The sequence below is a fragment of the Phalacrocorax aristotelis genome, chromosome 23 (genome assembly GCF_949628215.1).
Source record: "Phalacrocorax aristotelis chromosome 23, bGulAri2.1, whole genome shotgun sequence".
Classification (NCBI taxonomy): domain Eukaryota; kingdom Metazoa; phylum Chordata; class Aves; order Suliformes; family Phalacrocoracidae; genus Phalacrocorax; species Phalacrocorax aristotelis.
In genome coordinates, this window is record NC_134298.1 from 1,893,587 (window position 1) to 1,910,492 (window position 16,906).

The 16,906-nt window shown below is 42.4% G+C and overlaps 1 protein-coding gene across 2 annotated transcripts in view; it reads right to left on the bottom strand.

The window, feature by feature from the left end:
* Window positions 1–16,906, bottom strand: part of NSF (N-ethylmaleimide sensitive factor, vesicle fusing ATPase) — an 82,475-nt gene that overhangs the window by 10,983 nt on the left and 54,586 nt on the right. For both annotated transcript variants that reach the window (XM_075116580.1, XM_075116579.1), the window contains exons 13-18: window positions 12,445–12,540; window positions 11,655–11,811; window positions 10,373–10,506; window positions 9,092–9,158; window positions 8,818–8,897; window positions 145–279 (exon numbers count right to left, since the gene is read on the bottom strand). In XM_075116580.1, the coding sequence (XP_074972681.1) occupies window positions 145–279; window positions 8,818–8,897; window positions 9,092–9,158; window positions 10,373–10,506; window positions 11,655–11,811; window positions 12,445–12,540 (669 nt within the window). The remainder of the gene's footprint in view (window positions 1–144; window positions 280–8,817; window positions 8,898–9,091; window positions 9,159–10,372; window positions 10,507–11,654; window positions 11,812–12,444; window positions 12,541–16,906) is intronic.

Genomic DNA, 16,906 nt, shown 5'->3' on the forward strand with positions numbered 1-16,906 from the left:
AAAAAGTAAACCAGAGAAGCCTTAGCACTGTTATGTTATGACATAATGTTAAGTGGGACAGTGTTCCCAAATGCCGAGCTACTGCAAAATCACTCATTTCCAGCACATTTTGAGCTTGTTTGTCATCCTCGAACTTTTTCTCACCTCCAAAGCCTCCATCAGCTGCTCCCCTGTTGCAATGTTGGGCACATGAATCGTAGTGCTGAAAGCATTCAGCATTTCCATTTCCTGCAGGACGTCTTTGCGGCTGGTGGTTCCAATGATTAGAAGCTTGCGACCCTGTCCACACAATGGAGTAAGTGTCAAGAAAGGACAAAACAAGAGAGGAACCAGCCTTGGCAAGTTTCAGCTAGCTACAAATGAAAAATGGAAAATGGCCATGTAAAAATACCACTTAAAATAAAATTACTAGGATTAAAACTGTCAGTAATTGAGGTAGTCAATAGCAACCATACAAGACTGGGATCACGTTTCAGAAGTCAGAGTAATGCCACCAACAGGGTCCAAAAATTATGGCCCACAGAAGATCCACCCATACTCACAGCTTTCCTGCCTTACTTTTCCTTCTAAATTCATCGTTATAAATAGCTGAATCCTCATTAAATTTAAAAGCATGAGCAAACCCTCGCTCCCAAAAGCTGAATTACAGATGACTTCTCGGGGGAACAGCCTGTCTTTAGAAATCCTGTGGGTACAGTGAATTCTCTGTCACTGTACAGACAGTTCCAATGGTTTTACAGCTCACGCTTTAAGAGCAGAGGTTGCCCTAAGTTCGTAAGATTCCCATTGCCAGTGTGGTTGTACAGAAGGACAGTACCGTGTCCGGCAGCCTCTGAGTTCACACCGAGAGCGCACACACCAATTCCAAGTTGGCCTGAGCAATAAGTGTTTATAAATAAAAGAGCAATGAATGCAAAACATCAACTGCCAATAAAAATCAACTTTTGTGAGTTCATCTTGCAAACACCATTTCAATGCTATTTGAATGTTACCATGCAGCGTTCAGACACTGATAAATGCTGGCTGACAGAAGGAGCTGTTGGGATTATCAGCTGTGACCAGTCCCTTTTCCAGTTCAGTACAGAAGGAGCCCATGGGCTGGGGAGAGGCCTGGCCAGCCAAGTATCCCCCCCATTTGCTCTACAGAGGGTTAGCTGATGCTCAGAGACAAAGACTAAAGTTCTATATTTCAACTTCATGACACAAAACTCCGTGCATCATTATAAAAAACACCAAAACAAGCACAAACCTAAAAACTATCCCCACAGAGCGGCCAGAATTAATTTCGTAAGTGTTTTGCATTCCTTTGACCAAGGAGGAAAACCTATTTAAACTAAATACATCTTTGATGAAGATGATGCATCTTCGCAGCATTCATTTATTTTTCCCTGAGTGCCATTGCATTCACAGGCTTTTTGTGCTTGAACAGATTACACTCCCGCTTTGGGGGACGGACAATGAGAAAGCACCAGAACTCGTAACGAACTCAAGTGCTCACTTCAAGTTTGTTTTTAGCCCGAGACAGCACAAGGAAGTAATGCCTGGCAGGTTGAAACCAGAGCATGCCCAGGTCACGAGCTTCACACAAAGGCTTTGTCAGGGAAACACTGTGCTAACCCTTCTGTGTATTAATCACTGTCTGCATCTCAGGAGGCACCGCGCTCACCAGCTCAGCCACCTCTTCCGAGGGGGAAATCCTCAGAAACCTACTGGGCAATTTAATGGGGAAAAGCAGCCAATTCCTGAACTGACAACAGAAATGCCAGGTTTAAAGCTGCAGTGGGAGTAGGAAATGCTTTATTTCTAGACAAAACTGCCTGCTGGTGGCACACAGCAAACAGGAAAAGGTCTGCATGTCTAAAAATGTCTGTAGGTAGCCTTGAGAAGGGCATTCAATGTCCACAGAAAGCATAAATCCAGCTGTTCTGTAGGCTGCTGCTTCCGCTCTGTTCTGCATGTCCACGGCTTTACAACTGCACATTATTTCTTTCCTTTTTGATGGTCATTGTGTAGCAAGGCAAGGAAAATATTTTATCATTTTACAAGTTTGAGCCAAATTTGACCAATTCGGTAAGATCTTGCATGCAAAGATGAAAAAACAAGGCACTCAGTGGAGAGTAAGTGAATGGCATTTGATCGTCACTCCTGCCAGGAACTCAGAAAGCCCCATCAGGTGCTCATTTTCAGCTGAAGAACTTAACAGACCAAGAAAAAGAGATGACGCTCAGCAACAGTAAAGCTTTTTGCCTACAGGAAGACAAAATTTCAGCGGTCTTCATCTTTGGAACGGGTTGGTAAAGCAGACTTTCAACACAGGCTTGGAAGCTGTGCGAAATGAGTCCCCCAAGAACACTGGCACCGTCACCTGCTCGTGACCCACACAAGTGTGGTACAAACACCTCTGATATTTGCTCTGAAGTTACCACCCAAGGACAAGGTTAAAAGGTGCCTTCAACTTGCTCAGATATACCTGGGACAACAGCACACGTGACAGCAGAACCGATGAATGCTTAAAGTCTGCAGAACACAGACAGGGATTATCAGCAGATTTGACAGAGAAAATTTCATATCGATTCTCATTTACTCTGCTTTCATGGATGCTCTGTATTTCCTCAACACACTGTCCTCAGGGAGTTTGTGTTCAATTCATAAATAACGCTGATATATCTGATATCATATACACTATAACTCAGTAAAAAGCATAAGTCCTATGAGGAGAATTTCTACTACCTTATCCAAAAAATCGTTAACAAGTCATATGCATGCTATTAGGCACCTTCAGTTTTCTCATTTTGCAGGTAAGGTACTAGGATACAATGGAAGCCAAAGACAGAGTCTTGAACAGAACCCAGACCTTCAGCACATGCACCAACCCCCTCCTGCAAGCGCAAATCCATGCTGTGCTATACCACCAAGACCAATCTGCTTCACAAGCTATAGCAATTCTTTTAAAAATATTTTTATTACTGTATGTAACTCTCAAAATCCAGGTAAGGGATTGTGTTAATAACACTTTCCCATGAACTATGAGCATTTTATGGGGGGAAACCACCCAACTGCAGCCAGCAAGGCAGTATCTGTCCCCAAATTATAGCTAACAGCACGTGCACAGTGCCTGGTACAGCAGATAAGGCATCAATCAAGGAAGTAACAACTTGCCAGATCCTTCCCTGAAGGATGCTGCCTGAACTACTTCTACACTGATGAAATCCATGCTTGATTATAATAAAAATGGAGTCCAGTTTGGGGTTTCATCAGAGACTAAAAGGTCTCACCAGGAAAGGATGTAAGCAGCACAGAAATGTAGTTAGTGAGGTTTTACCTCCTGTAACTTCACGTGTCCACGGATGATCTCATTCTCTGCACTTCCTTCTTACTTGATGGAGCCCAGATGACACGTACCTCCTCCCAGAAAAGCTGCCTACGCTCTGCACTCATACAGCAAACTATTTTCTAAACAACTAGTTCAGCTGTAGAAAACCAAACTGCTGACAGCCACATTTAGTCAGATGAATCCCAAACTTGCTGTAAATCAGGCCAGCGGACAGTTACTACACACAAGAATGACTCTAAATGACTTATTACCATTTAGGAAAGCCACTGGAATTGGTCATTGTGGCAACTACTGTGAAAACACCAGCTCAGTGCTAACCCTTACTCAAAATGCAAATACTCAGACGTTTTTAGAATGGGAAAAAGAGTAAAACAAAAGTCATCATTCTACCATATGAATCCAGGGTGCTCCTTAAGACACTATGCAATCCTAACCATTTCAAATATAATTTCAAATACATCACTGAGATGGCGGAGGATAGCAACAGGGATGGTCAGAAATACAGAATAACTTCCCTCAATAGACTCTTGGTAAATTGACGGGGGATAAACAGAGAGGTCTATGAAGTCATTGATGGTGTAGAGGAGATGAGGGGGAAAACCGCTGTTTCTCAAACTAAAAAACTAGGGAGCACTACACAAAATTATCAAACGTCAGTTTTAAACCGAACAAAAAGGATGTTTGCTTTCACCATACAGTTGAGTTGAACTCAAGCAAGCACGACACTAAGAACAGCAAAATCTTAACATGGTTCAAAAGCAACAGGACAAGTTAACAGAGGTCAGATCCATCAGCAGTGTTTGGATCTCTCTGTTAGGATCCATGCTCAGGGCCCTGAACCACTGACGACCGAATGGTTGAAAACTCCTCAGAACAGATGGTTACTCTGCAAACCAGTGCTTAAATTTTTTTTTAACAGCTCCACCCAAAACCCACTGATTTTTTCCCTGCTTTCTTCAAAAGAATCTATGCGCTTCAACTTGCTACCTTTAAACTTTTCCAACCAGGTACCGTAAAACAAGCATAATCTCTGCTGTATCAATTACTAAGAGAAAATTACGTGTCAGGAGTCCCTTGTACTTTTCAAAGTTCCAGGCAACTTGCTCAGCAAACAAATGGAAAACCTACAAGTCAGAAATGTTTTGCCCCAGGCATTACCACAAAAGCATGAAAAGCCATCAAGCCACATTGAAAAAGCTGCCCTTACCCAACTACTCTGCAGTGACAACTCACCGCAGGATACCACGGGATTTACTGCTGCTGTTGTGAGATGTGCTGCTGAAGTGTCCCCATCTTTCAGAAATACCCACATTTTTGATCCTGAATTTCTACAGCAGCCATTGCAAAGGCAACGTGCCATGTGTTCAGCCCATGCAAGATCAGGATTCAAGCTGAACTTCCGAAAATCAGGCATAAGAAGAGAGTAACTACCAAGTGAGGAGGAATTTGGCTTTTCAACAGCTTAAGATCACTTGGTCAGACTAACAACCAGGGCAGTCCTAGGCCTAGTTCTTCCATCAGCTGAGATTAGATACAGGCACGTCACTAAAGTCTGGATTCATCCTGCCCATTTTTAGGCAATTAAAGTACCCCAATTCAGAGCACAAGATCCATCTAGGCTACCCAGTAGAGAGGTGCATGTCTTGCCCCGATGCCTTCTAGAAGCGGCATAAGCCCAGATTTCACCTCTCTACTACAGCAATTTTATCTGAATAAAGGATGCAATCATGGAGAGAACTCTGGGACTCAGAGATCAAGAGGAAGTAGTTTTAAACGACGACATTTTCAAGCATTATGAGACTGATTCTTCTAGCACAGTATTCACTTCCTAATGGGCACCACATTACTGCATTGACTACCGAAGACAAACTAGAACATAAAAGAATTAAATAGACTCTGCTACAAGCAAACAGAGTCTCAACACATCAGTGGAGTCTCAAATTACAGAATTTCAGCAACTCCAACCAGCCCTAGGCAAGGGGAGTCGAGCTATGCCAAAACCAAGTATTGGTGGCTACTGAGGTGCCTCTCTCCGTCACCCACCCAACTCAACTTTGGACCCTTGGATATTTTTATGGGTGTGTTTTGGGGTATCAACAATTCTTCACACGTAATGGGAGAAAACACAATTCCCCAGGCTTACAAGTATAAAGGTAACGTCACTGTTGATTGGAGTTGCTTCCAATTCACACCAAGTGACATGGAATCAGGAATGCATCTGGGATTATATCAAACAAGGAGATTATTCCCCTCTTTCCCCTGTCAACTTTCATAAATTGGCAAAAGCCTCCAGTGTTCTGGAGAGGAAAGGGGCTGGGGGCCTCTGGGAGCAGTGGAAGGGCATCCACAAGAGTGGTCGAGAGCATCTCGCTAAGCCAGACATTTCATAACACTGCACAAATTGTACGTCCAGCTTAGCGTGGGGATGCTGCAATGGTCTTTCACCCTTTGAGCCAATTGTTAGCTTTTCACAGGAACCAGCAGGGAAGCACATGTGAAACCTCTGTGGGGCTGGTGAGTGTCTCCATGCCTTGTGTGACTCTGCATGTAGATGAAGCAGCTTCGGCTTTCGGAGCTGCTGCTGCTTAGTTCTCAGAGAAGTCCTTTTCTCCCGCTTGGCTCCCTGCTGCGACAGTCCTTTTCAGTCTTTCTATCCCCCCCCCACTCTCTTCTCCTGCACAACACAGGGAAACTTGATTGAAATAAAGACCCAAGAGAACATGGTTTATTTTTCTTCGCTTCAATCCATTTTAGAAAAGCTTTTTAATTGGTTTAAAAAAAAGATGCTAAACAAAATGCACTGTTTTTCAGTCTTCTTGAACTAGTAGTAATAGATACCACTATTTAAGCATTGCTGAGTGGAACCAGCAAGCGTGAGCTGTGACTGGGAATTTAAAGCAAACTCAGAGATGTTTCTAGTTTCTTTAAAGGCTAACGTGTTTACTCTCAAAACTTCTGCAAAGTACAAACAAGCCAGAAAACCCAGAAAACCAGAAGCTTCAAGTATTTGCCCTTCCCACACCACATTAAAATAATACAGCCTCAGCAGGAAGAGGGGAGTCTGGGAGGCAGCTTTCATAAACCAATTCAGAGACACATACCTCAATGCATAATTAATAAGATTTCATCCCAGAAATGCTCCTCTTACACATGCAGCCCACAGTAATTGTAGGAAGCTGCTTGCACATTAAGCGTACTCTCTGCAAGTGATGTGACAACACCGTGTGAATACAGAATCTGGGCCACAAAGATGGGAGCCGCAGAGCTGTGCTGCTGAAACACGCCCTCTGCTTCCCACTCCCTCTTTCCTTGCGGTTCCAACTGCTTCGCTGATCCTGTTTCTAAGATTTTCAAATCAACTCTATATTCCGGGCCCCTCTAACAAGTGAAACGGTGAAGAGCCTGATAGCAATGGAGAACAAGTATTGTCTCCCCAGCATCTTGCCAACCATTTCTCTCAGCACAGGGATATGCCTGGCTTGTCCCAGGACACTCCATTTTTACACGGGATGAACCTAAACCATGATCCCAATCCCACAGAAATTCGTGTTGGAGCAGGTTAGTACCACCGATGCCACTCATGCACATTTAAAGCCTGTATCTGCATCTCAAATTACAACAAAACCCCTGAAACCAGCCATTGCTTCCAAATAAATTGCTCCCCATGGGACTAGTCATCTCAGAGGGAACTTGGAAGCGTGTTGATTAACCAGCAATATTGCCTCCCTCGTGGGTTTCTCACTTGAGCTTGAAAACCCCAAGAGTCTCCATGCCCAAATTCAATCCTTTTCACAGTAAACATTCACAGCAGAAAAGGCCTTTTCCTGTGTGACTCTACCTCTTACACACTGTTGGTTTTTTTTTTTTTAATGAAAGAAATCCCCACATGCCATGACTATCACAGGGAGCTCACAAGAAACAAACAAGCTAAGAAAAACCTTATTATCAGAACCACCAAACTAGGTCAGCCCAAAGGGTCCATCTACCCTAAAGCTGTCCTAATTTCCCCAGTAGCCAATAGTGGACGCTAAGAAAAGAAAGAAAAAAACACCCTCACATCATCAATCAAACAGTGACATTTCCTCAGAAAACTCTCTCTCTACCCTCCAACAATTTATGGCTTAAGTCACCGTAATATTGGCTGTCAACCCAAAGTCTTCCAGCCTCAAGGGCATTTCAAACATTGCAAAGTACAAATCTCTAGCAACATGCATAAACTTGGCAAATATCTGAGAGCTTCAAGCTCTGCATCCTGCTTTCAGCGAGACTTGGGTGCCAACAAAAGTGCATCTAAGCAGCAAAATACATTCAGAGGATGCAATGATAAAATGGACAATTTAATATTTTAAGTTCCCTCGACACCTGAACCAAATCAGGTTCTGTTTTCCCCTATTGATTTATGGGAACAATCATTTCCTTGTACCGTGGAAATACCCAGCAGCAGGTCAACGAGTGCATGAGATTATGACGATCGGAAATGGTTGTTGCACACAGGCAGCCTTTCTGTTCCAACGTATGTGATAACAGAATCCAAGTTGTATGTTAGAGGCTTCACAAGGCATTGAAAGCTCACTGGGAAAAATTCTTTGTTCTCCCAGGCTGACAGTCACAAGGGGAACCTCAGGGCCTGTGCCATTACAATTTAGTTCAAAGTTCTATATTTGAAAGGCCTTTTCACCAAACTCTCTAATGAAAACAATACTCACGCATATGTTACTGTTTCCAGGATATTAAAAATGACAAAAAAATTGAGTTCACCCAGGCTGTGCTTCTCTGCTTTTTCCTGACACCAGCTTTCAAGGTTTTCCTCTATGTTATTTATTCATGCAGATACCTTCACACACATAGAATTCTAGTGAAAGACAGGAAAAATGGCAAACGAAAGAAGAGTCCCTGTCTGTCTCATTAAGTACAAGCTTCAGAAACGTTATCACTTGTGAGGTTCTTAAATCTCATCAAGCCAGGAAGTGCAAACAGACAGGACCAGCATGAGATGTAAGATCTTAAGCTTTCTTCACCCATTGTAATTAACACCTGATAATGTCAAGTGAAGAACAAATTAAAAATCCTGACATCCTCAATCATACATTACTTAGAAATTGATTCCTAAGTAAGGCGGGAGCACGTGGTTGAGCCAGGGATTGATTTGGACTAAACAGTTCCTCGGTTAATCAGAAAGCAGACAGCTTGCATGTTTAAGTTTTACATGTTGAAGGTTAGACTTGTTTCCTTACCCAATATTTCTAGGGCTAACTGCAGAGGATTCAGCCTTAAGTAATTAGATAATTAAAGCTGAATCCTTTGTGGTTATCCTAGAAATGTCTAACTGAATGAACAGCAGCAGGCTAGGATTAACTTGGCTGAATGGGAGACAATAGTACTAATACCACTGGCAGCACTGCAGCTATCAGCAGGACACAAAGCCCTCCACCGTCAAAATTATTATAGGAATAGGGCATCTTGTCCCTCAATTACTCTCTTACCTGAGGGGGGGCCTTCTTTAGCAGTACAAGAAGGGCTTGCAACACCAGATTAGAGAACCGTGGTCCAATCGGGACATAATCTGAAATGAAAAATGCATTTTCATGCCCACTAAGCAGATGCACATTTAAGCCACTTCACTGCATCAAAAACAGTTTAAGGCTCCCAAAGTAAATGGTTCCAGATCATCTCCAGTTTGCAATATGTCGGTAGTGCGAACATTTCAATATTTCTGCAGAGCAGACAACACAGCGCTTTCTCCCTGTCCCAGCTCACCTAGAAGTCTCTCAATGTCATCCACAACCACACAGCTGAGTTGAGACTTGTACGCATCATCAAAGATCTGAAAAACAGCAAAATGACTCACTGTTAAACCTCAGCAGCAAAACTACAATAGTCATGATAGGGCCTGTTGATATGTTTTTAGCTAAACACAGCAGTATTTAGAGGAATGAAGAGAATGAAAAAGGTAAGTACCAAGCGAGTAAACTCTACCTGCATTTAATGAAACACTCACATCTCAAAGAATTCAGAGCTTGGTTTTGATCATTTGCCCCAAACACATAAAAGCCAGCTCCCTGCATTTATTTGTAAGCAATGGACAAAATAGAGCACCATTCCTCTGGCTTTCTGGGGCTGGGGCAATACTGATAACGTCACGATACACACACAGATCCCCCACACTCCTAATGCAATTATGAAACTTTCCTACCCAGGCTGGATTGGTTACTTTTCGTAACAGCTTACTGCAGGGAGAACAGACCTACTCAGGTATGGATCGAGCCTCCACACCACCCTTTATGGAGCAGCAAACCAGTGCCTACAAACCTTTGGATTTAAACAAGAGGTAGCACTAAGGATGTCAGTGGTACTGCAGGCCTACCTCCAGCATATGTTGGTTCAAGTGAAGTCCAAAAGGCTCCCTCTTGAATCTAAGTTACAGACTAGGCTGCCAGCTACGAGCATATTGCTCCTCTTAGAAACTGAGATCCTGCAACAGACTGATGTTAGAGCAACACTTCCCTTAAGTGCTTCATTCAGTATCACTCAGCTAGAAGAATAAGTGCTGGCTTGCTTCAGTAAACGAAATCTCCTTCTCTCTACCTGACTACTTGAAGTTATTTAATATGTTCAACTTGTTTGCATTCCCCCTGCTCCATAAGTTGTTAAAACTCTTGCTTAACTAAACATTACCTCCTCAAAACTGTTCCTAGTCTCATTCAGGCAGGACCTATTCTTTCCAAGTGCACAACCCTGAGCCCTTCCTGCCTTCACCTCTGCAGACAGAGCTCCAGACTTGCTCAACACAGAGCAGGTGTTTTGTTCCACTGTTAGTCATGATTACATGTCAGACCCAATTGGGACCGAGGCTTTAAGTTTTCCCTGCGTCACTTAGTGTCAGTACCATAAAAACATTCATTTAACTTTATTTATAAATATACACACAGGAATTTAGGACCTACAGAGAGCAGAAAAAAAGTCATGAGGGTAATTAACTTCTCCACCCACTAGAGAAGGTAGAATTGGATTGTAATCAAGCAAGAGACGCATAAGCACCTTCTTCATAGCTTGGCACTTGGCCGTTTCAGAAAATCCGATCATCTTATCAGGAGAACAGATCTTGATAAAGGGAAAGTTGGATTCTTCTGCTATTTTTGCTGCTAAAGCAGTCTTCCCGCTGTGGGGGGGACCTGAAACAAACAACAAACATAATGAAAAAACAAGGGAGAAAACAGCCCTGGGGAGGCTCAGCGCAGATGAGATCTGAAGCAGGTTTATAGCCTCATTCAGAGGTATCTGCATCTTGAAATGACCTTTCCTTCTACCTGCAGAAGGAACACACTAACTCCTAGTGCAACCCAGTCCTCCAGATGAAGGAAATTAAAGCAACTATTTGAGCACGTGTAGACTGATGTGCCATGAAACCAACACAAAAGAGGACGTTACACATTTTGTAGGACTATCCACCGCACCAAAGTTAGCATGCGTTTGTATTTTGGAGAAGCTTCTTGAACTGTGTTTATGCCCCTTCCAAATATGACTTCTGCAGGTACTGCAGGTGGCAAACAAGTCAGCAGCATGAATGCCAGGTAAATATTGACAATTTGTTATTTGCCTGAATTCACACCAGAATAATTCAGACAGAGACCAAAGACACATCTTCATCTATACACCCAATACAAATCGATCTGGAGTGCGAGAAGGTATTGCACACAAGCAGTATGTTGGCCACAAGCACACAGAATTATTCAGGGGATCTATTCTAGGTTTATTTTAAAGCTACGGACCGCTAAGCAAAGTGGTAATCCACATGTTTTGACTTCAGGAAAAGAAAGAGGGAAGTGCTAAATAACAAATTCTACTCCAAAAATCTGTAACCTAGATATTGGAACTAGTTTCCTAGACTCTTCATAGTCAATAACAGTCTAGGTAGAGGGCGATCTACCTCTTGTCTAACAGCAGACACCTAATGTGGCCAGATGAACTGTTGTTTGAGCTCAGCTAATTACACTGATGAGCTCTCAAATTACTTCAAAGATAATTTAGACAACTAACTCAGCTAGAGATGTCCGCACTCTAGAACATCCCCATCTAGGTTATTAACTGGGTACATTCACTTCGTTGTTCTAAGAACATGATTTCTCTCACGCTGAGGAGGCAGTTAATATCTAAAGCAATTTCACCCAAGCAAACGTGAAGAGACCAATTCTATGTTTCCTCCCATGTGTTTCTTTTACGTACAGTTGCACGACACAACAGATGACCACTGGGGCAACTGACAGGAATAGTTTAAGGAAATCGCTTGGGATTTTTTGTATATACATTTTCTTAAATTTACCTTCTAGAAGAACGCTAACCAAAGGAGTGCGGTCACTGTTCTTAGTCTGTTGAACAAGCAGCTCCCCATCATCCAATACCCTTGTTACTGGGTCACCCCACTTAATGATACCATTCATGATGTAGCTTGCATAGTCTTCCTGGTTGGTTCCAAATGCCTGTATTGAGAAGGAACATTTATTTTACCAAGAAATTCTGCATCATATCAGAAAAACATGGAACAATTAAACATCACCAAAATGAGCAGGACCAAGGCTCTGGAAGATGCTTTAGTGAGCGAGTCAGTACTGGAAGACCCATTGCTGACACACAACACTCCAGTTCAGAGGACTGAACACTGTTGGAGACCACATGTATTTAGAAACATCTTTTCATATACACTCAAAACAAATTCTAATCAGTGCAAGTTGCCAACGACTTCTGAACCCACGCCATTTAAAGACAATTCTCAAAAATGAGGCTTAAACTTCCTACTACAGTCCATATTAAAGCTGTCATCCATTCACTGAAGTAGCCTAAAAGGGAGAATGTACACACGGCAAGGAGAAGAAATTCCGAGTTGCTCTCTTCATTTGTTGTATTCCTTTTCTGATTCTTGCACGTAACAAAGGCACAAAACAGCCTTAGCACTGCAGGCAGAAAGAGGCTCCCTACTTTCATTCCTACAACCCAGGACGCAGTACATCAGCCCATGGTGCACCACTGCACATCTGATCCCAGAAGAAAGCTGCTGCCTCATGTCATTAACTGTACTGGGTGACTATTATAGGAGTTACATAGTGCCTACTTACTGGTTTGATATCATTCTCCAAAGATGCAAAGAAGTCTCCTCTTGTCACACGCAAGCTCTCTGCCTTCTCCATATCCACTTCCACTTTGTTGCTGGCCTAATAAAGGCAATAAAAGACACTGAAGTACAGCAGTACCGCACATGACCCCCTATCAACTTCCATCCACAGATCCAACCCTGTAGTTGGTCTGCGTTGAAAAGAAAAATGCTTAACAGGACATTTGTTGGACATATGCTGGATACCACTGGAGCAATCATCATCCTCACAGAGCCCCATCCATCTGCCCGCCCCACAAAGTCATTCAGCAGCAGGTGTCCCACTCCACTGGGCAGAAAGCTGAAGCGAAGAGTACGGCCATGACCCCACATTTCAGAGAAGTTACCCCAGCTACGAAGAGCATGGACACCCTGCGCCTTGCTGCTGCCGCGCGACCTTGATTACATAAACCAAGTGTCAGTGAGGCTCAGACTGGTGCCGCTGTGGGACTGATCTCACCTAAGTTTAAATCTCTAAAACTTATTGGAGTTATGTAGGTTTCCTTCAGAGTAGGAAACTACTTTTCCATTTAGAGGCTGTAGAAAAAGTTCTTCGTTATGCTTTCCAGGTGCTGAATGGGAAAGGAAAGAAGCCTCCTTCATTGTGTGACTTTTTTCAGAAAGACAAATCTGGTTTAACTGAACTCTGAATCTACCCGCACCACCTTCGGCAACTAAGCCAAAAATAAGAATTACTCACACACCTCTATTTCAGGAGGTTTTAGGTTTCTATTCAAACCATGCACTTTCCTCTCTGTACAAGGAAGTCTTTAGGGGGATTGGTAAATATTAGATTTCTTTCTGCTTTGTCTTTATTTGCTTAAGTTCAACCAAAGCCATGAATCTTCCCAAGACAGCACTATCAGTATTACTTGGAATAAATAGGCTGCAGTTAGCCCAGCTCATACTGCAGGCCTTTCTAAATGAAAAGCATCACCTTTTTCCCTTCTGCCATCCCAAACCGTCCAGCAACATTTAAATGCTAATGACTGGAAGCAAATACAGAGCAGAGACAGCACTAGTGCAGTCTTCTCTTGTAAATCATTTCTCAATCACAGCTAGCGGTACCGCTAGGAGGTGGCCCAAAGCTGCTCACTCTGGAGCCAGAAGGGGTTTTTAATTCTTGAAAACAACTTGAGAGTAGTCTTTAAAGCTGGGGACTTTATTCAGATGTCTGTAGACTTTAAAGACAGCTGTAGATGTATTACTGCGTGTGACTGCTTCTCCACAATACTGAACGGCTCTATTTGCTAGGATTATTTGTAGATCTGCAACTATATTGATTGCCTTGGGCAGCAATCAGGAATTAAATGGATTTGAAACAACTTTTCCACTCAATGGCATACAAACACACTAATCCTATGGGTGCAGTCTGCTGAGGGTCCCGAGTGGAGTTAGAGACACCAGAAAAAGGGTTAGTCACGAGGGGGCAGGAGTTGATCTGTGAAAAGCAATTCATCTAACTGTTAAGTGGTAAGGCAGAAACCTATTTTTGAGTAGCACAGAGATGAGGCAAAAGATTTTCATTCTGTTCCAAAGCAAGGCCTCAAAAGGCGTTTTCTATTTGCTGAATTTCCCCAACTATATCACAACAAATTTCTCCAGATTCCAAAACAAGCATAATTTTCATTGAAAGTTGCCCAAGCCTTACAACTCCACCTGCTTCTACCTGAGGGTATAATGGCCCTACATGATCTGACAGCTCAAGAGGTAAAAATTTGGGATTTCAGGGAGCTTCTTGGAAGGTGTAGCAACCTCAGTCACCTTTGCCTAAGACCAAGGTGACAGATGAGCCAAATAACTTTGACACTCAGACATTCTCTTCTGACTAGGATGATCTACAAGAACAAGGAGTAATGCACTTGAGCATGGGAAGGAAAAACTCCTAATTAAAAATAAGCAAATCCAGCCTCTCGAACTCAGACTGGCCAATAACACTGTGCCAAACAAGTAAGCATAACCAGTGGATGGCTGAAATGACAGCCCATTCTCACAAAAAACACCCACCAAGCAGAAACACAGGATGCCAAACAGATCAAGCTAGTGGGTCTTTAGTACAGGTTCATCCCTCTTCTACTTTGCAGAGAGAAGTGAAGGTACTTAAACACTATTAATATATTCTTGAAGTTGTTTGTACACTTAAAAACAGGGGATCGTCTTTCTTTCCTAGCCTTTAATGAGTTTTTCGTTTTAATTTTTAACACACATACTTTGAGAGATTATCAGAAGAGTTTAAATGACTCAGAAGAATAATGCCCCTCGATGTCCCAATTTATGCTCTTGCTTCTCATAGGTGCTTCTGAAAACTAGGTCAGGCCTATGAGGTGTATTTTAAATTTTGCAGTACTTGTAGAAGAGATTAAAATACCTTAGTGCATCATTTGGCTGAAGACATCTTCAGAATAAACAATAAGATTATCCAAAAGTACTACGTCAAAGTGTTTGAAAAGAAAAACAAAGCGTGTCTGCTTCACATTTGGAAGATACATACATATATTATTAAGATGTCAATCACATACCAACCTAAAAGACAGGACCGCTCTCTTACATTTATGCATTGCCATTTTCTCTTCTCCCACTCTGACATTTTGGCACAACAGCGAATATATCAAAACACTAATGGTCCCCAAACTCAAGCATTGAAAAAGCATCAACTATAAACAAAATTAATTATTTAAGGAAAATGTGTTGCTTGTGAAGGGATGAAAATACCTCCAGAGGTGCTGATTTTTTCTTGTTTTTGAGACAGAACACAAGAAAAGGAGAACTGTTGATGTTTGTGGGTTTTTGCTATAGGAAACAATAACTTTTCAAGTATTATGGCTATACAAGAAAAATTCGCAGAAAGAGCCACTTTTCCTTCAGAAAGAGTGTTCCCAAGCGATATAAACATCTAAGCAACAGAATTATTGCTCTCACTTAAATGAAAGCATGATTTGCTTCCCTCATAATCAAGGCTGAATAAACTTTTTACTTAAATATATACCAGTGCTGTGGAATCAATGTCAAAGGCTTTTCTCTGCAGTAATTCACACCAGTTCTTGGCCACTAGAGCAAAGAGGCTGCATCTTTCAGCTTCCTTCTTCATGAACTAATCATCTCACATTTCAACACCATCAAATACTGTGTTTCGCACCTGGATGAATATAACCTGACATTTCATGGTCCTTAACTCCTTACTAGTTAAACGTACACTGACCTCCCACAATCAGCAAACACTGGGAAAGCAAGGCAACGTTCCTCTAGAAGGGAGGGAGGTGAGAATATTACAAGTCTCTGCACTCTGAGATGATCATCGAGGGAGTTCTTATTTGAAATTAAATACAACATACAAGGCCCCTTCTGAATTCAACCAAGACTTTAGCATCAGCGACATCTTGGAGGAAAAGATTCCTTCCACAGCTTAAATACTTCTTCACACAAAGCACATCATCTCTTTGCTTTGAGCGTGGCCCTGCTGGTATCGTTTGCTGTTCTCCGAGTTCTTACATTAGGAAAGAGTAAACACTTGTTCCTCACTCGCTGACTCCAATCCACTCATGATCTCACATACTTTTCATAACCCTTCACCATTTTTTTGTCAGACTGAGAAATCCTAGTCCAACAATTCTTCCAGTGAAAACCCTCCTACACCTCTGACCTCCCCTACTGCCTTTCCATACCTAGTTCTACCATAACCTCTTCTAGGCAGGTGTCCCAGGACTGCACGGATCCAGGGATTTTATCTGTGACATAATCACAGCCTCACTTTTGGTCTGTATGCTTCTAGTAAATTCTAACGCTACATTTGCTTTTTCACTGATAAGGACTGAGCTAATATTTCAAGATCATTATAACTCCAAGAACTTGACCCCAAGTAATGGCCGGGTCAGCCCCTATCATTTTGAATTTTCTCTCCCCAGTGTACACTTAAATTCACTGACTACATCTTCTGCGCTCGCATTATTTCAAATGCCTTCTGCAGTTTTGCATAGGTGGCCTTCATCTTTATGACCACAAAACAGCTACGAGCTTGTAACCTCGCTTTTCCCCCCTCTTCACAGGTCATTGATGAATACATTGAGCTGCACAGGCTCCAGCAGAGATCCCTCCCATATGACTGGCTGTTCTCACTTCCACCTCTCATCTCCTGGGTCCAACCCATAAACTGAGCTCAAGACTTCCCTTTCAGTCTTTATCAAAATACATTGACAAACAATCACCCTCCATTCCCACTGAGCTATGCAAGAGCCTCTTGGAGGTCAGGAGATGAAAGAGGTCATTCAGAACCATGTATGTAAACGCAGAGTGAAAAGGTGGTGTCCATATGTATTTAATCTCCTAAGGTATGCTGAGATGCTATTACCCATTTGGAAGTAAAGACGCAAGAAAAGACTCCAAGCAATTATATTTTCCCCTTTTTTGCCCCAGTGAGAGATGACAGGACT